Raw genomic sequence first — 20893 nt, 5'->3', positions numbered from 1 at the left:
TAACTTTGTACGCATAAGAATTGAGTGTAGAAAGCTATTCAGTTAACGTTAGCTTTGCAAGATACGCGTCTTCGCTCCAATAGATTAGCTCTTCCTGTTCTCTCGAATATCATAACTCGACTGAAAGCTTTCAGGTCCTACTGCCGGAATAAGCATAGTCGAACAAGTAAGGTCCAGAGGCAAAAGGATGCCTATAAGTCAGAGTGGAATGCTACAGACTAAAGACTGGCAAGCGAGGCTGATTATCGTAGCATGGCCGATAGTCAGGTTAGACACGTGCTCATTAGCGATAAAAGGGGCGAGGGCTTATTTTCATGCATATTCGTGGCATCTTCAAACTTTCTCTTTCGGTGTAATACTCCACCTAGGGCCTTTTAAGTTTTCGAAGTAGTACTATTGTGCCATATAAATCTCATCTAAATAAGTATTAATTTAGGCCAATTTTATGAAACGTTCAGTTGTCTCACTACCATCGGTCATGTTAATTTCTAGCAAGATCGAGAAGAATAGGTACTGTATCACGGATCAAGCTTACTTGCTATCGTTAGTCCAGCTTAACCGGGGGAAGCACGCCATACCCGATTTACCATTTTCGTCGGGGTAACTGACGAAATAAGCATGCGCAAGTAAAATGGGTTTAGTACGTGTATTTAGACCAGGGAATCGAGCCAAGATCTATTCTCTTTCAGATCTCGGTGGATTCCATGCTCCTAAAATAAGTCAGCCACAGGCCCCCTGCAAATTCACACCCTCCCCCGGGTATAAGAATGGAAGTCACGTATATCTTCACATTTTGCCCTTAATTGTATATAACAAATTCAGAGCTCGGGCATATATAGGAAACGATATTGCAACTCTCACCGGATGTGCAAGATTAGACTCTATCAGGTTGTAGTTTTCTTTGCGGCATCAGAAAATCTACATAATAGTTAGGCTTTTACTCTAGCTAAGGGGTTCAAAAGAGACAGACCTAGATTACTAAAGTTGCTAAACTTTATGAACAGATTTCATAAGGCCTTAAGGAGGGAACGGTGTTTCTTTATATACTCTGACTCTCGGCATTAGCGGTACTAGTTATCGCGAATAGGTACTAGCACTTAAGCTCCTAGGATCTATCCTATCTCATTAATCACATCGTAGCGGCACGAAAGGTCTAGAAGCTCCTAGGAATACCTATCAGGCTTCGTTTGCTTAGTATAAGGTGTTTTATTTATACTAGTTAGAATATCTCGGGCAAATAAGGGGTCGGAATGCCATGTTAGAGGCTAGACCATCTAGTAGACATAGCCGATACGTCTAGAATTAGTTTGTAGATGTTCAGGTCGCTAGAGTTAAAGTCGTATTCCTAGGAGTAAGCGGCAAACAGCAACAGTAACAGTCCGTCGAAGATCAAGCGGGAAAAAAATAACCAGAATAAAATCACTAGGTTAGATTACTAACCACTTAATTAGGAGTTTCTAGGATATTCTTAGATTTTGTAAAACCAAGAATTAAGGGTGGGATATTTTACTCAACCAAGTAGAGACGGTATCGGGGATAGGAAACTCGACGAGTTGAATAGTGGCATAGCCGCAAGATAGTAATGCCAATGAATGTGGCCCCACTGTGCTGTTGGAGACGAAACAACCAGGATCAAATGCCATGCCATCCTTTCGTTAAGGGGACATGGTCGAGTGTGTTGGTCAAAAACTGCATTAGATGAGGCTAGCGTGGTGCATTTTATTGAGATGAGCTGCTGACTTAGCTGCTGACTTAGCTCTTTCGCTTCGCTCAGTCGTGCTCAGTGAGCAAGTCAGAGCGCTCAGGTCACGCTCAGTGAGTGGGATCGGATTGCTCAGTGACGGATCATCTGGCTTACATAATGGTCAGGTGATGCTCGGGAATTGATCCCCGCACAACAGAATTTTTACTCACCACACAACATTTGCTTATGTAATAGTCTTTTTACATAATCAATATCACCTGACCCATACAATTCACCTGATCTATCTAACTAATCAATCACCTGATCTATCCAATATCAACTAGATTCAATGGTCTGATCAACCCACTGGGCATGATCTATATGTATGACCAATTTCCCCACAATTTGAACACTTTCCTGGCGCCCTTCGCTTAGTAATCTGATCTACCGGAGTATTATCGATCTGATTGGACGATCTCTTTGTTGTTTGATTGGAAGATCTCTGCGTTGTTGCCATGGTAATCAGAGGGTCTAGTAAGGGTAAATAAGCTAGATCAGATGAATCTAATCCAATCCGCCAGAACGGATGAATCTCAGCCAATAAGATTGGTTGTTTTGATCTGATTAAACTAGCCAATCGGTGCTTGCATGGTAAACCCATTGTACTAGTAAAATAGTTAGTGCATACACCAATAGGGGCCTGGGGGGTAGCCTGATCTGCATAGAATCGCTGTTTATCGATTAATCTTAGCGAATACCGCGATATTCGCTTATTAATATAGATATATAGCCAATTAGATGCAAGATTTAGCTTTGTTATCTTATCTTGCGCAGATATTAGATCAATCTGAGTGTGTTGTGCGCGTATAGCTTGATGAATAGCCTTCCAAATAGTGTATAAATCACTAGATGAGCTATTTATATAGCTCTTTAGTGCCGCGTGAGCACCCTCCACACGTGAGGATGCTAAATTGCCAAGATGTAAGTGGTCCCTAGTCCATGCGTAAACAAACTTCTCTTTATGGATTAGCCATATATCTTTGATATAGTTGTTACGCGGTGCCGACTGGTCACTGTGAGTTAGAACGTTCGGGTTATACCTGCCTAGTTCTAACTGCGGATTCCAAGAGTATCTCGCAACCGTACCGTTGCTATGCTTAGCCTTACGTCGGGTTCGGGTCCTGTTGAGTATCTTGCAGAACGTGCCAGAGGTACGCGCTAAGTAGGTCAGTCACTGAGTGTTACCACGAAGTGAGCTCCCCTGCTTATAGGTTAGGTTGTCTTGAAGGTAAACTGTAAAGTAAAGTACTAAAAGTAGTAACTAAGTAATAATATATAATTGATCGCGAAGAACTAAATATATAATACTAAACGAGTGTCCTTATATATCTAGTCCTTCGTGATAGTATAAATAGTAGATAGTAGAGTAGTAGATGAGTCTTAGTACGATCTATCTATATACTAATCTACCCTTCTACTACTAGAGGTTACGTATAGTTTTACTAGTACCTAGTACTTAGGGCGTAATCTAAGTACGGGTAAAATAGTAGCCGTTTCCTACGTTATACTAACTACCTTATTATATAAGTAGGTATTATCCGTAGTAGTTAGCTATAGGCTATTCCTAGTCCTCTTTCCGGAGTATCTTAGGGCCTTCCGGGGTATACCTAAGTATACCGAAACGTACGTAATAACGCTACTCCTTAGCGTCTATAGATAATTAGTTTACGGTTACTCCTTAAATAACTACGGTCCCTACGCTTTCTTAAGGTCCGTAATATTATCCCCTCCTTTCTAGTCCTTTATCTTTAAAGGATTTCCTTTTAAATATTAGTGCCCCCTTAGGTAGATATAGTGTTTTTCTATTTTCTTCTTACCCTATTATATCTATTTATTATACCTAAACGTAAGGCTAACTCTATTCTTAAAGGTATTCCTAAACTTCCTATTCTACGCGATTAGGTCGCTAGTCGTATTCGTTAAGCTAAATATATTATTATAAATAGCTTTATCGCGTCTGTTCCTTACGATTATTATCGGGAATCTAGTAAAGAGTATATAATAGATCAGAGTCATCGATATTCTAAGTATACTTCTTATACTCGTACTAGTCGGGCGTATAAGCGAGAGTTTTATATTAGTCGGGAATAGGATTTATTACGTCGCACTAAGGATAAACTTTCCTCCGATATCGAAAAGAATAAAAGTAAACTCGACTTATTAGAACCTAAGTTAAGCGATTTATAGTCTTATCTCGTAGAGCTATATTAATAATTATTAAATAAATAAAAATAGTATTAGGAAGCTATATCTCGATAGCGTTATTTACGAAAATAAATAGCCTTCCTTAAGTAAAAAGGTTTTAAAATATCAGAATATAATACTAAATTATTAAGAATTCTTAATAAAAAGACGTCGTCCCTAGAGTAGGCTACTCCTTCTGTCCTTAAAGTTTAGTAGTTAGCGTCTACTACTAAGAATCCGAACTTTAATTAGATATTTTAGGAGATTACTTAGTTACCTTTATCTTTCTAGGATAGTTTAGACGGTTCTAGGCTAGGTAGCTCCTTTTTTATTAATAGAACTATTAAACTAGCTAGTAGTAATCTATTAGGTTCTTAATAGGTTCCTATATATTTTCTAAGGTATCGTATTCTTACTATTTTACGAGGTAGTAAGGTTTCCCGTTAATTTTACTTATTACTAGGATTTCCTCGACCTTATATTTATTCTCTATTTCTTCCTCGATCTCTATATTAGTAGCGACTTTAGCGTTTCTAGGTACTTTTTCTAATAATAAGATATAAAATATTATATAGATACGTTATATACTTTCTAGTAGCTTTAGTCGATAATTTAGTAGTCCTATTTTTTCTATAATTTCGAATAGTCCTAATTTAAGGTAATCGAGTTTCGTACTAGATCGTCTAGTACGAATATTACGTTATAGGAGGTAAACTTTCTCCCCCTCTTAGAAGTCCGGCGCCTCCTAGCGTAACTAGTCGTAGTAGAACTTTATATATATATTAAGAAACTCGATATCTCTAGATAGTTAAAGATATAATTATTTCATCCCTATTACTAGTAGTCGTAATAATTCCGTAATTAGTCGTTTACCGATAGATTCTCTAATAATTATAGGATTAAGCCTATAATTTACGAAGAATAGTATTTCTTTAGTTATCGAGTATATAGTGTTATTATACGCGAATTACGCTATTAGTAATAATCCTGTCTAATTATTTTATTAGTAGTTTATATAATAACGTAGGTATTATTCTAGGGTCTAGTTAATTTATTCTGTTTATCTGTTAGTTTAAGGATAGTATACGGTAGAGAGTCTATACTTAATACCGATCTAATCTATAAGTAATTACTATATATTAGATATAAAGAGTTTATCTCTATCCGAGGTAATCTTACTCGGTATTCTATAGTTAGTAAATATATATCTAAGTAGTAGGTTAGCTATTATCTATACGTTGATAGTTTCGGTTATCGGGATTATATATACGTATTTAGTTAGCCGATCTACGACTACTATAATTATGTCGTTTCCTTCTAAGATAGATAATTTCGTAATAAAATCTATAGTAATCTACTCCTATAGTTAGGTTAGTGTTTCTACTACCTATAGCTCTCCGTATAGTACGTATCGAGACGGCTTATTCTATTAATATAAGTTATATTACTAGATATATTTTTTGACTTTTTTATGTATCGCTAGGATATAGTAGTTTCGTGTGATTTTCTCGATTATTTTTTTAATTCCTAAATATCCTTATATTAGTTCGTTGTGGTGTAATTAGATAATCTTAGTCTATAAGTTTCTAGGAATATATACTAAGCTATGAATATAGACTAAGCTATTTCTAGTTAGTGCGGTATTATTACCTAAAATCTTCTATATTAATTTATCGTTAGTTATAGCTTCTTAAATCTTCTATATCTATTCGTTATCTTATACTTCGCTGGTTACTACGAGGATTTAGTAGTTATAGATAATATATCCCTCGTTATTTATAGTTAAGATAGTAGGTACTACTTCTTTAGTCCTAAGTTTATAGTCGGGTCGTCGACTTAGTACGTCTGCGACTACGTTTTTAGTTTCTTTATAGTATACTATTTTAAAGTTATACTAGGCTAGGGTTTCTGCCTATCTAGCTTATTATTATATAAGTTTTTTCGTTATTATAAAGTATATAAGGTTATAGTAGTCTGTTCGTACGATTATAGTATATTTCGCTCCTTCTAGATACGCTCTCTAGGTTTAGAATACTAATACTATAGCTAATAATTCCTTATCGTAGATATCGTAATTAAGCTCTACTAGAATTATTTTCTAAGACTAAAAAGCGATAGATCTAAACTTACTATCTTCTCCTAGTTATATAAGCTATACGCCGAGTACGAAGTCTAATACGTCGGTTTCTATAATAATTAGTGCGTTATAGTTAAAGATCGTAAGAATTATCTCTCCTACTTTCTTATTATATATTTCTTTAAGTACTATAAACGACTTTTCTACTTCGTCGTCCTATTTAAATAGTACTCCCTTTTTAGTAAATCGGTAGAGTCCGGCCGTATATTATAAGTATTTCGGAATAAGCTTACGGTAGTAATTAGCTAATCCGAGGAAGCTCTAAATATCTTTAACGTATATCGGCGTTAGCTATTTAAGAATACTCTTAATCTTATCTTATTCTATCCCTAACCCGTCGGGGCTAATAGTATATCCGAGGAAACTTATTTCCTAAATATAGAACTTATATTTCTTAAGTTTAAGTGTGACTTTTACTTCCCTTAGCTTCTGTAGCACTTTCTAATTATATTTAAGGTATTCTTTCTTAGTTTTAGAGAATACGAGGATATTATCTAGGTATATAATAACGAACTTATCGAGATATTCTTCTAATATAGTAAAGATAAAGCGCTAGAATAATACGGGTACGTTAGTAAGTCCGAAGGGTATAATAATATATTCGTAGTAGCCGAACTTAGTCCTAAATACCGTTTTCTATTCGTCTCTTACTTTAATTCGGAGTCGGTTATATATATTAGTAATATCGTATTTACTAAAATATTTCGCTCCTTAAATAATATCTTATATCTCGCTAATTAGTAGTAGCGGATGTTAGTCTTTAATCGTAATATCGTTAAGTTATTAATAATTAACGTATATCCGAAGTTCCCTTTCTTTCTTAGGTATAAATAGGATTAGGTATCCTACCGATGATTTCGATTTTCTGATATTTCTTTTCTTAAGATTATCCCTAATATATTCTTATAGTATCGCTAACTCTTTCTACGATAGTAGGTAAATTAGTATAAACCTTAGTTCCTCGCCTTCTTTAATTTTAATCTTATAGTCGAACGGACTATATTCTAGTAGTTTACCGTCTAGTAGTAGCGTAAATATATCCTAGAATTCGATATATTCCTCGGGGATCTTATATTCTTCTTCTAGCGCTCCTATAGCGTAAAGGGATATTTCTTTATTATTAATAAGGATATATTCTTTAAGTTCCTTATTAGTTATATTTAGTCGTTATTCGGTTATCGCGATATCCCTAATATCAGTTAATCTCTTATTAGGCCTATCTCCTAGCCGAAAACTCTTTTTAAGTTCTCTTTTATAAGGGTTTTTATAAGTATCTACGTCCTTTTCGCTAGGTCTCTTTAGCGTTTTTCGTATCTTATCTCCGGTCTATATCTCGCTAGTTTATCGATAGTCGTATCTATCGAATAATATACGTCCCTATTACTAATCGATAGCTAGGTTATATTTCCTTAGCTAGGGTACTCCGAGTACTATATTATATTCTCCGAGGCTTATAATATCGAAGTTAATTACCTCGAAGTAGTCTCCGATGATTATTAGTAATAGTCTACTCTTATACGTAATCCCTAGTCCTAGGCTCTCTCTATTAAGTCCGATAATAGGTTAAGGTCGTAGTTTTTCTACGCCTTAGATCTTATAGCGGTATTTATACTATAGGCTTATAAAGTTTCCTATTACTCCTAAATTGAGTATTACTTTAGTTAGTTAAAACGCGATATTAGTAGTGATTTTTATATACGTACCCTACGTAGTAGCTGCGAGGTATTATAGTTCGGTATTTATCCTCCGGTCTCTATACTAGAGTCCTATATATTCCGAACTCTAATTTAGTTTCTTTTCTCGTCGTAGCGGCTTTAGTTCTAGACTATTTTCGACTTTTCCTACTATATATATCGTATATCCTTCGTCGTAGTATCCTATTATAGATCTAAGTCGGTAGTTAGGGTATTACGTATATCCTTAGTATATATAATAGTCTTACTAGTATAGATAGAGTCCGTTCTCGATCTTTACCTTTAACTAGTGTAGTTCGTATAACTAATTAGTAATTTCGAGGGCTTTATTAATTATCTAGTTATTATTTCTTTCTTTATTTTAAAATAAATCTTAGAGTTTATTCTATAGTCGCTTAATATCCGCGATAATATTAGTTTTCTAGGGTTTTTCTTAAGGCTATTTAGTCGTATCTATCCCTAGGAGCTAGGGTAGAGTCTCTAGAATCTCTAGGGTTCTTAGAATCTCGATTAGTATTTTTAGGATCCCTATACCCTACTCCTAGTACTTATTAGATAGTTCCTAGGAGTTAATAGTGTTCCCGGGACTGTACTAGGTCTACCCTTAGCTCTCGATATTTTCCTAGTCTATCTTAGGGAAATTCTCCGTTACGTACTCTACGCTATTTAGGCTACGGTATTTAATATCGTCCGTAAAGGTATCCGTAGTCTTACCCTTCGTAGCGTTCTTTATAACCTTTACTTAGTCGTCGTAGGCGTATTCGGCCTCTTCTAGGTTTAGTTCCTATTCTTTAGGTCCCTTAGTGGCTCGTAGCTATTAGGGTCGGACCTTACTGTCCTAAGTGGCTCTTAGCTATTATAGCTTTATATTATTACGTCCGTTATCTCGCTTACGTACCTATAGCTTTATGTTATTACGTTTATTATACTTATACGCCCGGTATCCTAGTTTCCTATACTCGAAGTATAGGTTATTATCCTTCCGCTGTCTTTCTTCTTCGGTCGGGAGTCTTACTATATTAAGCTCTATTAGTCGTAGTCTGTAGGGGTCGCTATATAACTCCCTCGGCTAGTTTTATCGTTATCCTCGCCTATCTTCGTAGCGGCGGTATTAGTATAGTACCGTCCCTCGGTTACCTCCTAGTCGCTACTCCCGTCGCTAGAGTTTACGTTTATAAAGTCGATTATCGAATTTAACTATAAGTTTAATTATCTTATAAAGTTCTTCTAGTCGGTTAATCCTTATAAGTTTATCCTTGATATCTTCCTTAAGTCTTCGTTTAAAGAGCTAAATATAGGTATCGTCGTCGAAGTTAAGGTACGAAATAATCTATTAGAATTCGGCGGTATATATATTAGCTAATCTAGTCTATTATAGCCGATTAAGTTATCTCTCTGCTATTCTTACGGCATCGATGTTACTAAAGGTTTGTTCTAATTTTTTCTTAAAAGTTTTATAGGATATGAAGATTTCTTTAGTAACGTCTCCCTAATCCCCTAGGGTTTTATCGTTAAATTCCTGGATATAAGGCTTAAACTATTTAAATGCCTATCTACGGAGATAGGTAGAAGCGTAGATTACTCTGTTAGCTTCTGCTATATAATTAATTAGGCGGAGCTATATATCTATTTAAGTTAAGAAAGAACGAAGCTTAGTTTATTTACTATAGTAAAACTTAGGTTTCGGTAGTTTAACCGTAGCCGGCGTACGGGTATTATTTATCTATACGAGCTATTCTTATAACTAGGATATTATCTCTATAAGTTATATATTAGTAGGTGTAGCGTTCGATCTACTTAAAACGTTACTTAAGGTACTATTATTACCTACTATAATAACTATACTCTACGGTTTAAAGATAGGGCGATTAATATATTACGTAGTGCCGACTAGTTACTATAAGTTAGAACGTTTAGGTTATACCTGCCTAGTTCTAACTACGGATTCTAAGAGTATCTCGTAACCGTACTATTACTATACTTAGTCTTACGTCGGGTTCGGGTCCTATTAAGTATCTTATAGAACGTGCTAGAGGTACGCACTAAGTAGGTCAGTCACTAAGTATTACTACGAAGTGAGCTCCCCTATTTATAGGTTAGGTTATCTTAAAGGTAAACTATAAAGTAAAGTACTAAAGATAGTAACTAAGTAATAATGTGTAATTAATCGCGAAGAACTAAATATATAATACTAAACGAGTGTCTTTATATATCTAGTCCTTCGTAATAGTATAAGTAGTAGATGGTAGAGTGGTAGATGAGTCTTAGTACGATCTACCCGTATACTAATCTACCCTTCTACCACTAGAGGTTACGTACAGTTTTACCAGTACCTAGCACTTAGGGCGTAATCTAAGTGCGGGTAAAATGGTAGCCGTTTCCTGCGTTACACTAACCACCTTATTGTGTAAGCAGGTGTTATCCGTAGTAGTTAGCTATAGGCTGTTCCTGGTCCTCTTTCCGGAGTGTCTTGGGGCCTTCCGGGGCATGCCCAAGTATACCGAAACGCACGTGATGACGCTACTCCTTAGCGTCCGTAGATGATTGGTTCACGGTTGCTCCTCAAATAACTGCGGTCCCCGCGCCTTCTTGAGGTCCGTAACAATAGTCAGTTAGTTGGGGGTATAGCGTAGCGTAGATCTTATCAAGATTAATTAGATTGATCTTATAATCATCCTCGGTCCGTGATTGGACTAAATTATTCCATTTCCGCATAAAGTTATCAAATTTAGCTTCTGTTGATTAGTCTGTTGATTGGTCTGTTGATTGATCTGTTGATTGATCTGTTGATTGATCTGTTGATTGGTCTATTGATTGGTCTGTTGATTGGTCTGTTGATTGGTCTGATACTATTAGACGCTTTGCCTTCGCTAGGATAGCTTTATTTATATACCAAATGCATAAGATATGTGGATAATCCTCTCGAATATTTCCAATTGCAGCTAGTAATGCTAGATCACGATCAGTTACTAAGATTGGATGATAATTTAGGGGTAAACTTAGCCAATCAAAATAGGTTTTCAAGACCCACTCATAGCTTATTTGAAGCTCATTACGCATAAAGCATAAAGCAATTGTGAATGTAGTATTAGATGAAGTCATACCAATAATATGACAAAGCGGCATCTTAAAACGGTTAGTCTTATAGGTGCAATCTAATATATAGACCCTATTATAGAGATTAGCTAATTGGATTGCGTAGGGGTGAGCGAATAGAAAGAATTCAATATAGCCATCTTTATCTTGCCTAAATTCGTATTTATATCCTTCCGAATCGAGTAATTCTTGAAGATATTCAAGACTACTCTTTGATCCGATCTCATCTCGTTGAATCTTGCGTCGTTTATTGTATATATCTCGATATATGATTGGTTGGCTTGGTGCTTTCTCGCGTAGGATATTAGCAATATGTTTTGGTTTGATCTGCGAGCGATAAAGAGATCGGACTAAATCATCTTGTTGTGGGGTAAATCGGCGTGTGATTGGATGCCCTATCATATTTAGATCAGCAGGATGATTATGCATACTATTTTTAACCTTTAGTAGCCAATTAGAATCTTTCTGTCGGCTTCCATATACCAAAAATGGACAAGCTTGCCGCCGAGTGCTTGTTTTCCGTCGTTTCATCCCATCTTGGGCGTTTGATTCGTCTGAATATATCCCTGACCTATCACAATGTAGATAGATAGCCCGATCTGCGGTTGAACTCTTGATAGTAGGGGCATATCCCTGCGATATACCAAATTGGCGCACAAAATCGACCAATAGAACGCGAGATGCGAAGGTTTGCTCTGGCGGGGGTAGAAGATTAGATGGTTGACTAGTAGGGTCGTTGGTAATCAGATTGGTAGTAGGGTCGTTAGTGGTCAGATTGGTAGGGTCGTTGGTGATCAGATCGATAGTAGGGCTATCGATAATTAGATTGGTAGGGTCGTTGGTGATCAGATCGATAGTAGGGCTATCGATAATCAGATTGGTAGTAGGGCTGGTGGTAGCCATAGTGGTTTATATGGCCTTTTGATTGGTTGTTTGATTGGTTGTTTGATTGGTTTGTTTGTTTGTATGATTTGTATGGTAAAAAGTGCATAGGATAGCTAGAGAAGAGAGAGAGAGAGAGATAGAGATAGTATAAAAAATAGTGGTTGCTATAGTGATAGTAGATAGATCAGGTGAATTGTATGGGTCAGGTGATATTGATTATGTAAAAGACTATTACATAAGCAAATGTTGTGTGGTGAGTAAAAATTCTGTTGTGCGGGGATCAATTCCCGTGATGCTCAGTGACCGAAAACAATGCTTATATAATACTCAGGGGTGTACTCAGTTTTACTCAGTGAGCAAAAAGCGGCATGGGGTGAGCACTAAAACGGAAAGGGAAAGCCAAGACTTGTCAGACATTATCCTGTCTATATGCATGCCCCTCGGCGCTGCAATGCACGAGGCCGATCGTGCCGGGGGGAATATAAGATTGCATACGCAGCTGTACCCCTCCCTTAATTTCCTTTCTTTCCTTCATTTACGTTCTCTCTCGCTGCCGCGCCTGCAGCCCTTGTTACTACTGTTTTAAGAGCTCTACTTCGTTTCTATTTGGTCCTTCATCATGACCAAACGCCCTAATTTCCTCGTGGTCGTCGCCGATGACCTCGGTTTTTCCGATGTGGGATGTTTTGGCGGCGAGATCCGCACGCCCAACATTGACCAGATTGCAAAGGAGGGCCTGCGGTTTACAGATTTTCATGCTGCGGCAGCATGCTCGTACGTTGGCAAGATCTAGAAATGCAAGGCACATTGCAGCATTACTAACTATTTACCCGCTGTTTAGTCCCACGCGTGCCATGATCATGACTGGCACGGACCACCATATCGCCGGCCTGGGTAACTTAATCGAATGGACCAATATCTCTGGCCAGAATGGTCCAAAGGGCTCGGCGATGAGCACCGCGCCGCAGCGTGGTATGCCCGGCTACGAGGGATATTTGAACGAGCGGGTCGTGGCTCTGCCCGAGCTCCTGCGTGATGCTGGCTATCACACAGTAATGTCGGGCAAATGGCACTTAGGCCTCACCCCGGAGCGGTCTCCTCACAAGCGCGGCTTTGTGCGCTCATTTGCCCACCTGCCTGCCTGTTCCAACCATTACGCCTATGAGCCGCAACTCCGCGATCAGGACCAGATCCCTACTTTCATTGAAGCTAGTTACATCGCTCTGCACATGGAAGACGGCGAATATGTGCGCAAGCTCCCTGAGGACTGGTACTCTTCTGATGGCTACGGAGATAAGATGATCGACTACCTGCGCGAGTGGAAGGAGAGCGGTGGTAGTGCCGGCCCCGATGGTAACGGAGACCGTCCCTTCTTTGGTTACCTTCCCTTCACTGCGCCTCACTGGCCTTTGCAGGCCCCACGGGAGTACATTGACCATTATCGCGGTGTATACGATGAGGGCCCCGAAATTCTGCGCCAGAAGCGGTTGCAGCGCCTGAAGGAGCTCGGCATGATCCGGGACGACGTCGAGCCGCACCCCGTTGATGCAGAGGAAGTCAAGCCTTGGGACGAGTATACTCCCGAGGAGAAGAAGAAGTCTTCGACGGCTATGGAGGTCTTCGCTGGCATGGTTGAGTGCATCGACTACAATGTTGGCAAGGTGGTCGATTATCTGCGGGAGATTGGAGAGCTAGATAATACTTTTGTGTGCTTCATGTCCGACAACGGTGCCGAGGGCGCCGCTTATGAGGCCTATCCCATGGTGAAGAACGGGGTGATGCCCCACCTGCAGAAGTATTACGATAACAGCCTGGAAAACCTGGGAAATGGTAACTCGTTTATCTGGTATGGCCCGCGCTGGGCGCAAGCGGCTACCGCTCCATCTCGTCTCTACAAGGCCTACACCACTGAGGGTGGTGTCCGCGTCCCCTTCACCTGCCGCTTCCCCAAAAATATCCCTCTCAATCCCGGTGACGCTACCGCACCCGCGGGTGGTATCACAGATCAATTCGCCACCGTCATGGACCTGGCGCCCTCCATCCTGGACATGGCCGGTATCAAGCACCCGGCACCCACCTATCAGGGCCGCGAGGTGGTCTCCATGCGCGGCCGCAGCTTCCATCCTTGGGCCATCGGTGATGCCGATCGCATTCACCCGAAGGATTTCATTCAGGGCTGGGAGACCTGCGGCCGAGCCGCGCTGCGCTGCGCCGACTGGAAGATTGTCTTCATTCCCAAGCCCAAGGGTCCTGAGCGCTGGCAGCTGTATAACCTGGAAAAGGACCCCGGCGAGGTAAACGACCTGTCAGAGCAGGAACCCGAGAAGCTCAAGCAACTGCTCAAGCTCTGGGACCAGTACGTGTTAGAGACTGGTGTGGTCCCGCTGTGTCCGGATCTGGGCGAGTTTCTGGAGGCTACAGAGGCGCAGATGCCTGAGAATGCATGGATGGAGTTTGATTACTGGAAGGAAGGTGCGCGCGACGAGCCAGAAAAGTTCACACGCCAGCCGCCCCGTTTCCAGCGGGTTGTGAAGCCGTTCTAGAGGCTGCCTTGGTGTAGGCGGTGGTTCTGCATTTAATGATATGTTGGAGTTACCTTTTTATGATATCATGAGAAAATAGAAAATGAACATTACTCGTCCGCACACCTTCATATTGCTGCTGGGAAGCAGAAGGGTTGTGAGACAATGGGGCATGGCTACAACCTTATCAAGATGCGCCAAAATCTATTATGCACAGATAATTCTATTCAACACGAATGCACCACGGAATATATCCAAAGACCTCGCTAGGGATGAGAACGCCGGAATCATGGTTTCATATATACAGGTAGAGAGTGCCCCAAACTCAGATCATAACGAAAAAGTCCGAGAACAGCTCCCGCCGCACTATTCGCGAGTCCGCCCAGGACCGCGACACATCTTGCCTTCGAGTCATCTCTTCCAATAACAGGAGGACTTTATCGGCTGACGGGTGGCGAGCGGTTGAGGTAGCAGGCTCCATTTCGCGAACTGTTGCCATGCGCTGCATTTCTTGGACAATCCACTGCCGCTGATCGGGGGAGCCTTCGAGGCCTGCGACGAATAGTGGCCATAAAAAGCTGACGGGTAGGTGTCCTGCTGCCGCACCTACAGACTCGACTGTGGCTAGTTGGATTATTTGGTCGACGGCACCGTTAACGCGGTCGGTGCGTGGATAGATAGCAAAGGCCACGCGGTGGAGGTAGATGAAATTGGCTAAGAAATTGGCCACGTATTGCCTGAAGGTGCGGCAGACTTCGAGGGCAACCGGTGCGCAAAGGGTGTCGGTCAAGGCATCTGGATTCCCGTAGACATCGATTACGGGTGGTCGTCGGTGCCACAGGGTCTCGAGATCTGCACCTATTTTGTGTGCAATCTGAAGGACTTCAAATTCGTCGCTGAGAGTACCGCGGCTGCGGTGATGGAGATCGATGCAGACAATGCGCCGTACAACTTGCTGTGCTTTCACGAAGAAGCGGAATGCTGGCCCTACTATTGCTTCGTAAACTAGATAGCTGGGGCTGAGGAGGGGGTCCTCGTTATCGTCCTCCCCTGTGCGCTCCTCGGGCGAAGCTGACGTTCGGGGCTGCTCTAGTTCCTTGTTCACGGGTCCATGCTCGAGTATATTGCCCAACTCAATCAATGGGTCGCCATCACGGCCTGCAATGAGTGATTTGACGTCGAGCAGCGAGACCCATGATACCAGCAAATTGCCCAGTCCTGTCCAAGCTTGAGTGAGGCCTTGGAATCTTTGCAGTAAAAGATATGCGGAATGGAGATATGAGGTGCCTGGAGCACAAAGCTCAGGTGATGAGAAAAGCTATAGCTTGCATGTGAGTCACTCATTCTTCCCTCTAACACCACCGAACATACCTCGGATAACATCAAGAAGAACACCGTCGCAAAGACCTTGACCAACGTCGGTTCCGCTACATCTCCAAGAAGGCACGCCTGGATCTCCGAGCTTGCAACTCGGTAGTAAGTCGGCGCCCAGCGCCATCGCTTCCCTTCCATCACGGCCTGATGAACGTCCGAATAGCAGTACAATGCATTTAGAAGAGGACTAAAGTCCCGCGCATGAGCGAGAATGGACGGCCGCACATACTTCCACTCCATTGTCACCGGTCCAAATAGAGCTGCAGGCGGGTCGATCACCAGGAAGTGGTGGAGGAGTTGCTCCTCGTATGTTGTGCCACCGGGATCAGGCCAGCTGCCACGGGTAGTCGCAGCGTCCGAGGCACTGCCAATCGAAATTCCATCTACCAGCGAGGATGAACCATCTGGGCTTAGCGGAGAGCGCCTCTCGCCCAAAATTTGTCCCTCTTCCGACACATTTCCGGCGATACCTGCCGATGATGACTGCAGGGTTGGACCAGTCGTGAAAGCCGCCAATCCGCTTGTCAAATCAAGATGTTTCCGCTCCAACTCCGACGTGATACCTCCCATGAAGCCAAGCATATCGAATGGGCCTCCCAGTTCCGGCGGGTATGATTCGGGGTCTGTAGGTAGCCGTTGCATCGGCGTTGTAGGCGCGGCGATCGTACGATGTTGTCCATCGGAGCGAAGCACCGTGTTGAAGAAGTTGACATCAGGCGAGCGCTGCGATGCAGCCACAACGACTGAGACAGCCGCCGTCGGCCCCAGCGCCGGCGTTGGTCCGGCTTGCGAAATCCCATGCGCTGCAGCAGTCGCAGCTGGGTCGTTTGTCCGGCGAGACGAGGCTGACCACGGACTGCCGAGGGCAATAGGAGGTTTATAGGCGCAATGCAGACGTAGGCGATCACAATTCGAGCAACTCGGCTTTGTTTCATCGCACCGGACCTTGCGAGCCCTGCATGTCAAGCAGCCTGTCCGGCGTCGAGGACCGGACCTGCCGGCTCCCCGGGCTTTGGGCACCTGTCAGCCGCGCGGTGGTGTTAGCTGTGCCAGTGGGGTGGGGTGCACTCTCAGGGGCACGATCACAATCGCTGTTTACCTCCATATTGGAACAAGCAGTCCCGGGTTTGACGCTAGAAGCATAGTCACCGGTGCCAGTCGAGGGTCAGTTGGCGAAAAAGTATGGTCGGGGCGGTCGTGGCCGACTTCCCCGCAATGGCGCCCGTCCCCGGGTGGTGGTTGCAAAGGTCGATTCGATGACGAGCTCGGGGGTGGAGCGAGTCCAAGACCCGAGGGGATTTTCATACCTTGCACGTCCCCATTTGAAAGAAGGTGAGGATCATGACGAACTAACCCTGGTTGATATGCACGGCGCTCAGACTCCCCACGTGGGGATCAGAGACTTTGCGGTACCTGACCGGCCGCTGGTTTGCAGTGCGGCGGAATGTAGAAGAGACATGGCGATGATCTATGGTGCTCTACATACTCAGTACATTGATACATTTTAGGCTGCAAACTCAACAGCCCGGTAAAGGACCTTATCTCCTCCCAGACACTTCGATCGGTGCAATAGATGACCCCGTTCCTTGCGCACATATGCTGCGAAGCATGCCGCCGCCACGGCGACAGCCCCGGCGCTGATCAGCACCGGGTACTCGAACTGATCTGGGCGGGAAAACACAATCGTCGATGCAAAAGAGAGCATCTCAAAAAAATTCTGCAGCGCCATTTCGGTTGCCGAGAAACGGGCTCGGGCATGTTCCTCGGCGTTCTATGAAGCATGAGAAAATGGGCATCTATAGATAGCAGATAGCGGGAGAGCATAAAGGACGTACCTCTTGTACAAGAAACTGTACTGACAGATCAAAGCCCCACAGTCCAATGCGGCTCAAAGCAACGCCTACAATCAAAATCCCCGCAACGGGTCGGGAAGTCGAGTCCCAAAAGGCGAATGCAACAGCAGCTCCAGCCACGCAGCAGAACTGCCAGTTGAGCAACCACAGCCCAGAGCGGATAGGGCCAATTCGATTCATAATCAGGGGTGCCGTCCATGTACCCGCCAGTTCTGCTGCCACGGAGCCGATACGCATGCAGCTGACTTCTAACGAATTGAAGCCACTGTGCAGCAGATAGGTCACCATGGTAGCCCCAAAGGAGAGAACTGTGAGGTAGAGCAAGCTCAATGCAAAGGACGCCAAGAATACCCGGCTCTGCACATACGCTTGCCAGGGAGCTAGGGTCTCCTGTAGGTAGCGGGACACGCTATGGTATGCACCAGGGGGAGAAGGTCCAGATTCATCGCCCGTGCCATGTTGATGGACAGTGGCTCCCGCTGATGCTCTCTTCAACGCAGGCACTGATCGGTAGACTTGGGCAATGGCCACATATTCGACCACGATAGATACTGTGTTCAGGCCCAGCACAGTCCAAATGGCAATCGGGGTTGAGAAACTGTCGACCAAGGAAATAAATATGGGGGCGATCAGCTTGCAAAAGAGGTCGAGCCGCCTCATTGACGCATTCAAGTCTAGAATCACACAGATTAGCTCATGCAAGCAGTGATTATCTGTCTAGATCTGTCTAGAGCGTCTCACCTTGACGAGGGACATTGATGCTCTCTGCGATGATGATAGCCTAGGTAAATTGAGCAGTCAGACAAACCTTTTATACAATGAGAAAAAACATCCATGCTTCCCACACATACCCAATCACGCTCCACGGCCACTGTATTGGCGGTCGCTGCCAGTTTCTCCAGGCAGGCCAAGAAGCAGACTACGACAAATAAGATGAAAGCCATAGCCGAAGAGTCTGCAGAGTTCAAAAGCACGACGAAGCACAGACACGACGCCGCAACAGGGACTCGTTGCCAGACTATGAGATCGTTAGTCAACCCCCCGGGTCGGAAGCTATTGAAATTTGGAAAATCGAGGCTGCTATTTACCAATTGAGTGTCTCAACGCCACCAAACGATCTGATTTATCGACTCTCGCGCCGATCCAGGATGACAAGGCGACAGCAGAAAATGCTCGAAGAAGCGCGTAAATCGACGCATAGAGCAAAGTCCCGGGGAATATCGAAGCCAGGAACAACACAGCGCCGAACTCAAACATACGAGAATTCCATGCTGAAAGGGTATGCGAGACGTAGAGGCGCGTCAAGACTGCCCGGACCTCGGTGGTTGGGCCACTGGAAGCGTTAGAGGTCCCATTGGCAGCGGTGGGTAGCAGCGCGGCAATGTCGGAGTCGCTTTGTGATATTCGACCGGCCTCTGAGGATATTCGCTCAAGATCCATTTCGCGATGCGGCTTTAGAATATTGCAGCCTCTTCCATCAGTGCAGGGATGCAGTGAGATCTAATAGATGTGCGATGTGCAGGTAGCGGCAAAGCCCTGTGGGGAAAATTGACGGGTGGGCCGACCGAGTACCTTGCACGTCTTCCCCTCAGGGCTATGGTTGCAACACTATTGTGTCCCTCCACATCGAAGTCGAAGATCCTTTCGGAGTCTTGTTCTTCATTACAAACTTACTTGGAACTACTGCCTCTCAGATGAACATGCATATTACCTGGGCTTATAGAATTCTGCGCATGAACCCTGGATATCTCCGTGTCCACTGGCCTCTATGTGGGCGTGGGAAATATAGAATCGGGTTGGTGGCCTACTACTACAAATTAGTCTAACACTAGTCGTTTCACGCAGCTATGAGAGGTTAAAAACCTCACTCTGCTACGCTTTCCAAAATTTCCAAAACATCCTCCTTTTTCAAAGGCACGGGATTAGCAGCGGTGCATGGATCATCCAAGCTATGCACAGCCAAAGCATCAAAGTGGCTTGGACCAACGCCAACAGCCTTGAGCGTACTCGGCATATCCAATGCATTGAACAGACCACGCACAGTCATACTGGCATCCGCTGAATTCCGGTCCAGTCCTCCTTCGCCTGTCAGAATTTGCTCCACCTTAGGATCGCTGCCCCAGATGGCTCGCTTGACTCGGTCCTGCTTCTCAGTCTGATCGCCGTCCAGCGGCGAACGTAGTCGGTTGAAGCGAAGGACGGCAGGTAACAGCACGCAGCTGGTTTGCCCATGACCAACACCTAGAGGCCCAAGCTGATGACCAATCCCATGGCTCGCGCCCACAGAAACGTGCGGAGCTAAGAGCAGGTTGCCTGCAATATCGCCTGCAGCAATCGCACAGTCAAGTCGAGGCTGGAGCTGTGACTGGTCCTTCACTGTGAGCAGAAGATTCTTTGTCAGAGTGGCGAGAGATCTCTCCGCGATCTGGAGCAGTTCTTTCGAGAGCGAGTCGTTTGAGCACAGCGCCTCAACACAATGGTCAATAGCTCGGACGCCAGTTGAGATCCAAACCCACTGCGGCGTCGTGAGTGTCAGACGCGGATCTAGAATGACTAGCCGTGCAAACATCTTGGGATGCTTCATTATGCGTTTGTGCAGGGTAACTGGGTTAGTAGATCCTCCATAGCACGAGAACTCCCCTGCTGAGAGCGTAGTGGGGATGAAGACGATGGGTAGGGTTGGCTCATTGCCCACACTGGTCCTATCGCGCATAGGAGTGCCATCTGCAGCTTTAGCCTGGTAGAGACGATCCAGGTCGTCGACCGTCTGGACGCCGTTGACCACCGCATAGACTATCACCTTCGCCCCATCGGACAGCGACCCTCCACCGAGCGTAACCAACAGATCAGGTTCTGCCTTGCGGATGTCGTTGATGATGGGCACTAAGTCATCCCAGGGCGTGTGAGGGCGAATGCCGGTCCAGGTCTTTGCATGTCGGTCTCCGAGCGCTCGCTCTAGATCTGATACCAGCGATGTCTGCTTGGACAGGCTTGTAGAGGCAATTATATACACGCGCCTTGCTTGGAATGTTTGTTCTGCGTGCTTGGCACAGGACTTGGTGAATGGTAGCCCGTACGAAATGTACATGTCGGGGCAGTTGCTGGCATCGGGGCAGGCCAGCCGGTAGACTTCCTTGCCTTCAGATGCCATGACTTCTACAGTAGTAGCGAATAGTGGCCGTTTTGCTTGTGTAGATTTGAATCCGAAATTGTACAGCTGTTGGCAGCCGAACCCGTGATTGTACTATACACTACCCCGCTTCCCCGCACTGACTCCCTAACCAAGTGATACTTGGTGGATGTCAGATCCTATTTCCCATTACACTATTGTCCACTCGAGAGCAATAGTCGAAGGCAGAAATCATAACTGAAATATACCAAGCCTTTCAATGTCAATAAGTTAG

General features: G+C 43.8%; 5 protein-coding genes across 5 annotated transcripts; 1 reads left to right on the top strand and 4 right to left on the bottom strand.

Moving 5' to 3' along the window:
* Positions 1–11382: 11382 nt before the first annotated feature.
* On the bottom strand, positions 11383–11758 carry N7482_007121 (uncharacterized protein; the record flags this gene model as incomplete). The annotated part of the gene is made up of 2 exons (XM_056689246.1): positions 11383–11426; positions 11500–11758. The coding sequence occupies 2 exons, from the start codon at positions 11756–11758 to the stop codon at positions 11383–11385; spliced, it is 303 nt and encodes a 100-aa protein (XP_056541675.1).
* Positions 11759–12359: 601 nt separating this feature from the next.
* Positions 12360–14283, top strand: N7482_007120 (arylsulfatase; the record flags this gene model as incomplete). Its single annotated transcript, XM_056689245.1, has 2 exons — positions 12360–12514; positions 12582–14283. The coding sequence occupies 2 exons, from the start codon at positions 12360–12362 to the stop codon at positions 14281–14283; spliced, it is 1857 nt and encodes a 618-aa protein (XP_056541674.1).
* A 304-nt stretch (positions 14284–14587) lies between these two features.
* Positions 14588–16741, bottom strand: N7482_007119 (Zn(II)2Cys6 transcription factor; the record flags this gene model as incomplete). Its single annotated transcript, XM_056689244.1, has 3 exons — positions 14588–15580; positions 15634–16656; positions 16736–16741. The coding sequence occupies 3 exons, from the start codon at positions 16739–16741 to the stop codon at positions 14588–14590; spliced, it is 2022 nt and encodes a 673-aa protein (XP_056541673.1).
* Positions 16742–17140: 399 nt separating this feature from the next.
* N7482_007118 (putative iron-regulated transporter) lies at positions 17141–18929 on the bottom strand (the record flags this gene model as incomplete). Its single annotated transcript, XM_056689243.1, has 4 exons — positions 17141–17407; positions 17472–18206; positions 18341–18507; positions 18578–18929. The coding sequence occupies 4 exons, from the start codon at positions 18927–18929 to the stop codon at positions 17141–17143; spliced, it is 1521 nt and encodes a 506-aa protein (XP_056541672.1).
* Positions 18930–19353: 424 nt separating this feature from the next.
* On the bottom strand, positions 19354–20640 carry N7482_007117 (iron-containing alcohol dehydrogenase; the record flags this gene model as incomplete). The annotated part of the gene is made up of 1 exon (XM_056689242.1): positions 19354–20640. One exon carries the CDS (start codon positions 20638–20640, stop codon positions 19354–19356), a length of 1287 nt encoding a protein of 428 aa, XP_056541671.1.
* Between the last annotated feature and the right edge of the window lie 253 nt (positions 20641–20893).

Source organism: Penicillium canariense (genome assembly GCF_028826845.1).
Source record: "Penicillium canariense strain IBT 26290 chromosome Unknown utg000004l_segment0_segment0, whole genome shotgun sequence".
In the NCBI taxonomy this organism is placed as follows: domain Eukaryota; kingdom Fungi; phylum Ascomycota; class Eurotiomycetes; order Eurotiales; family Aspergillaceae; genus Penicillium; species Penicillium canariense.
This window is presented reverse-complemented; position numbering and strand designations above follow the sequence as displayed.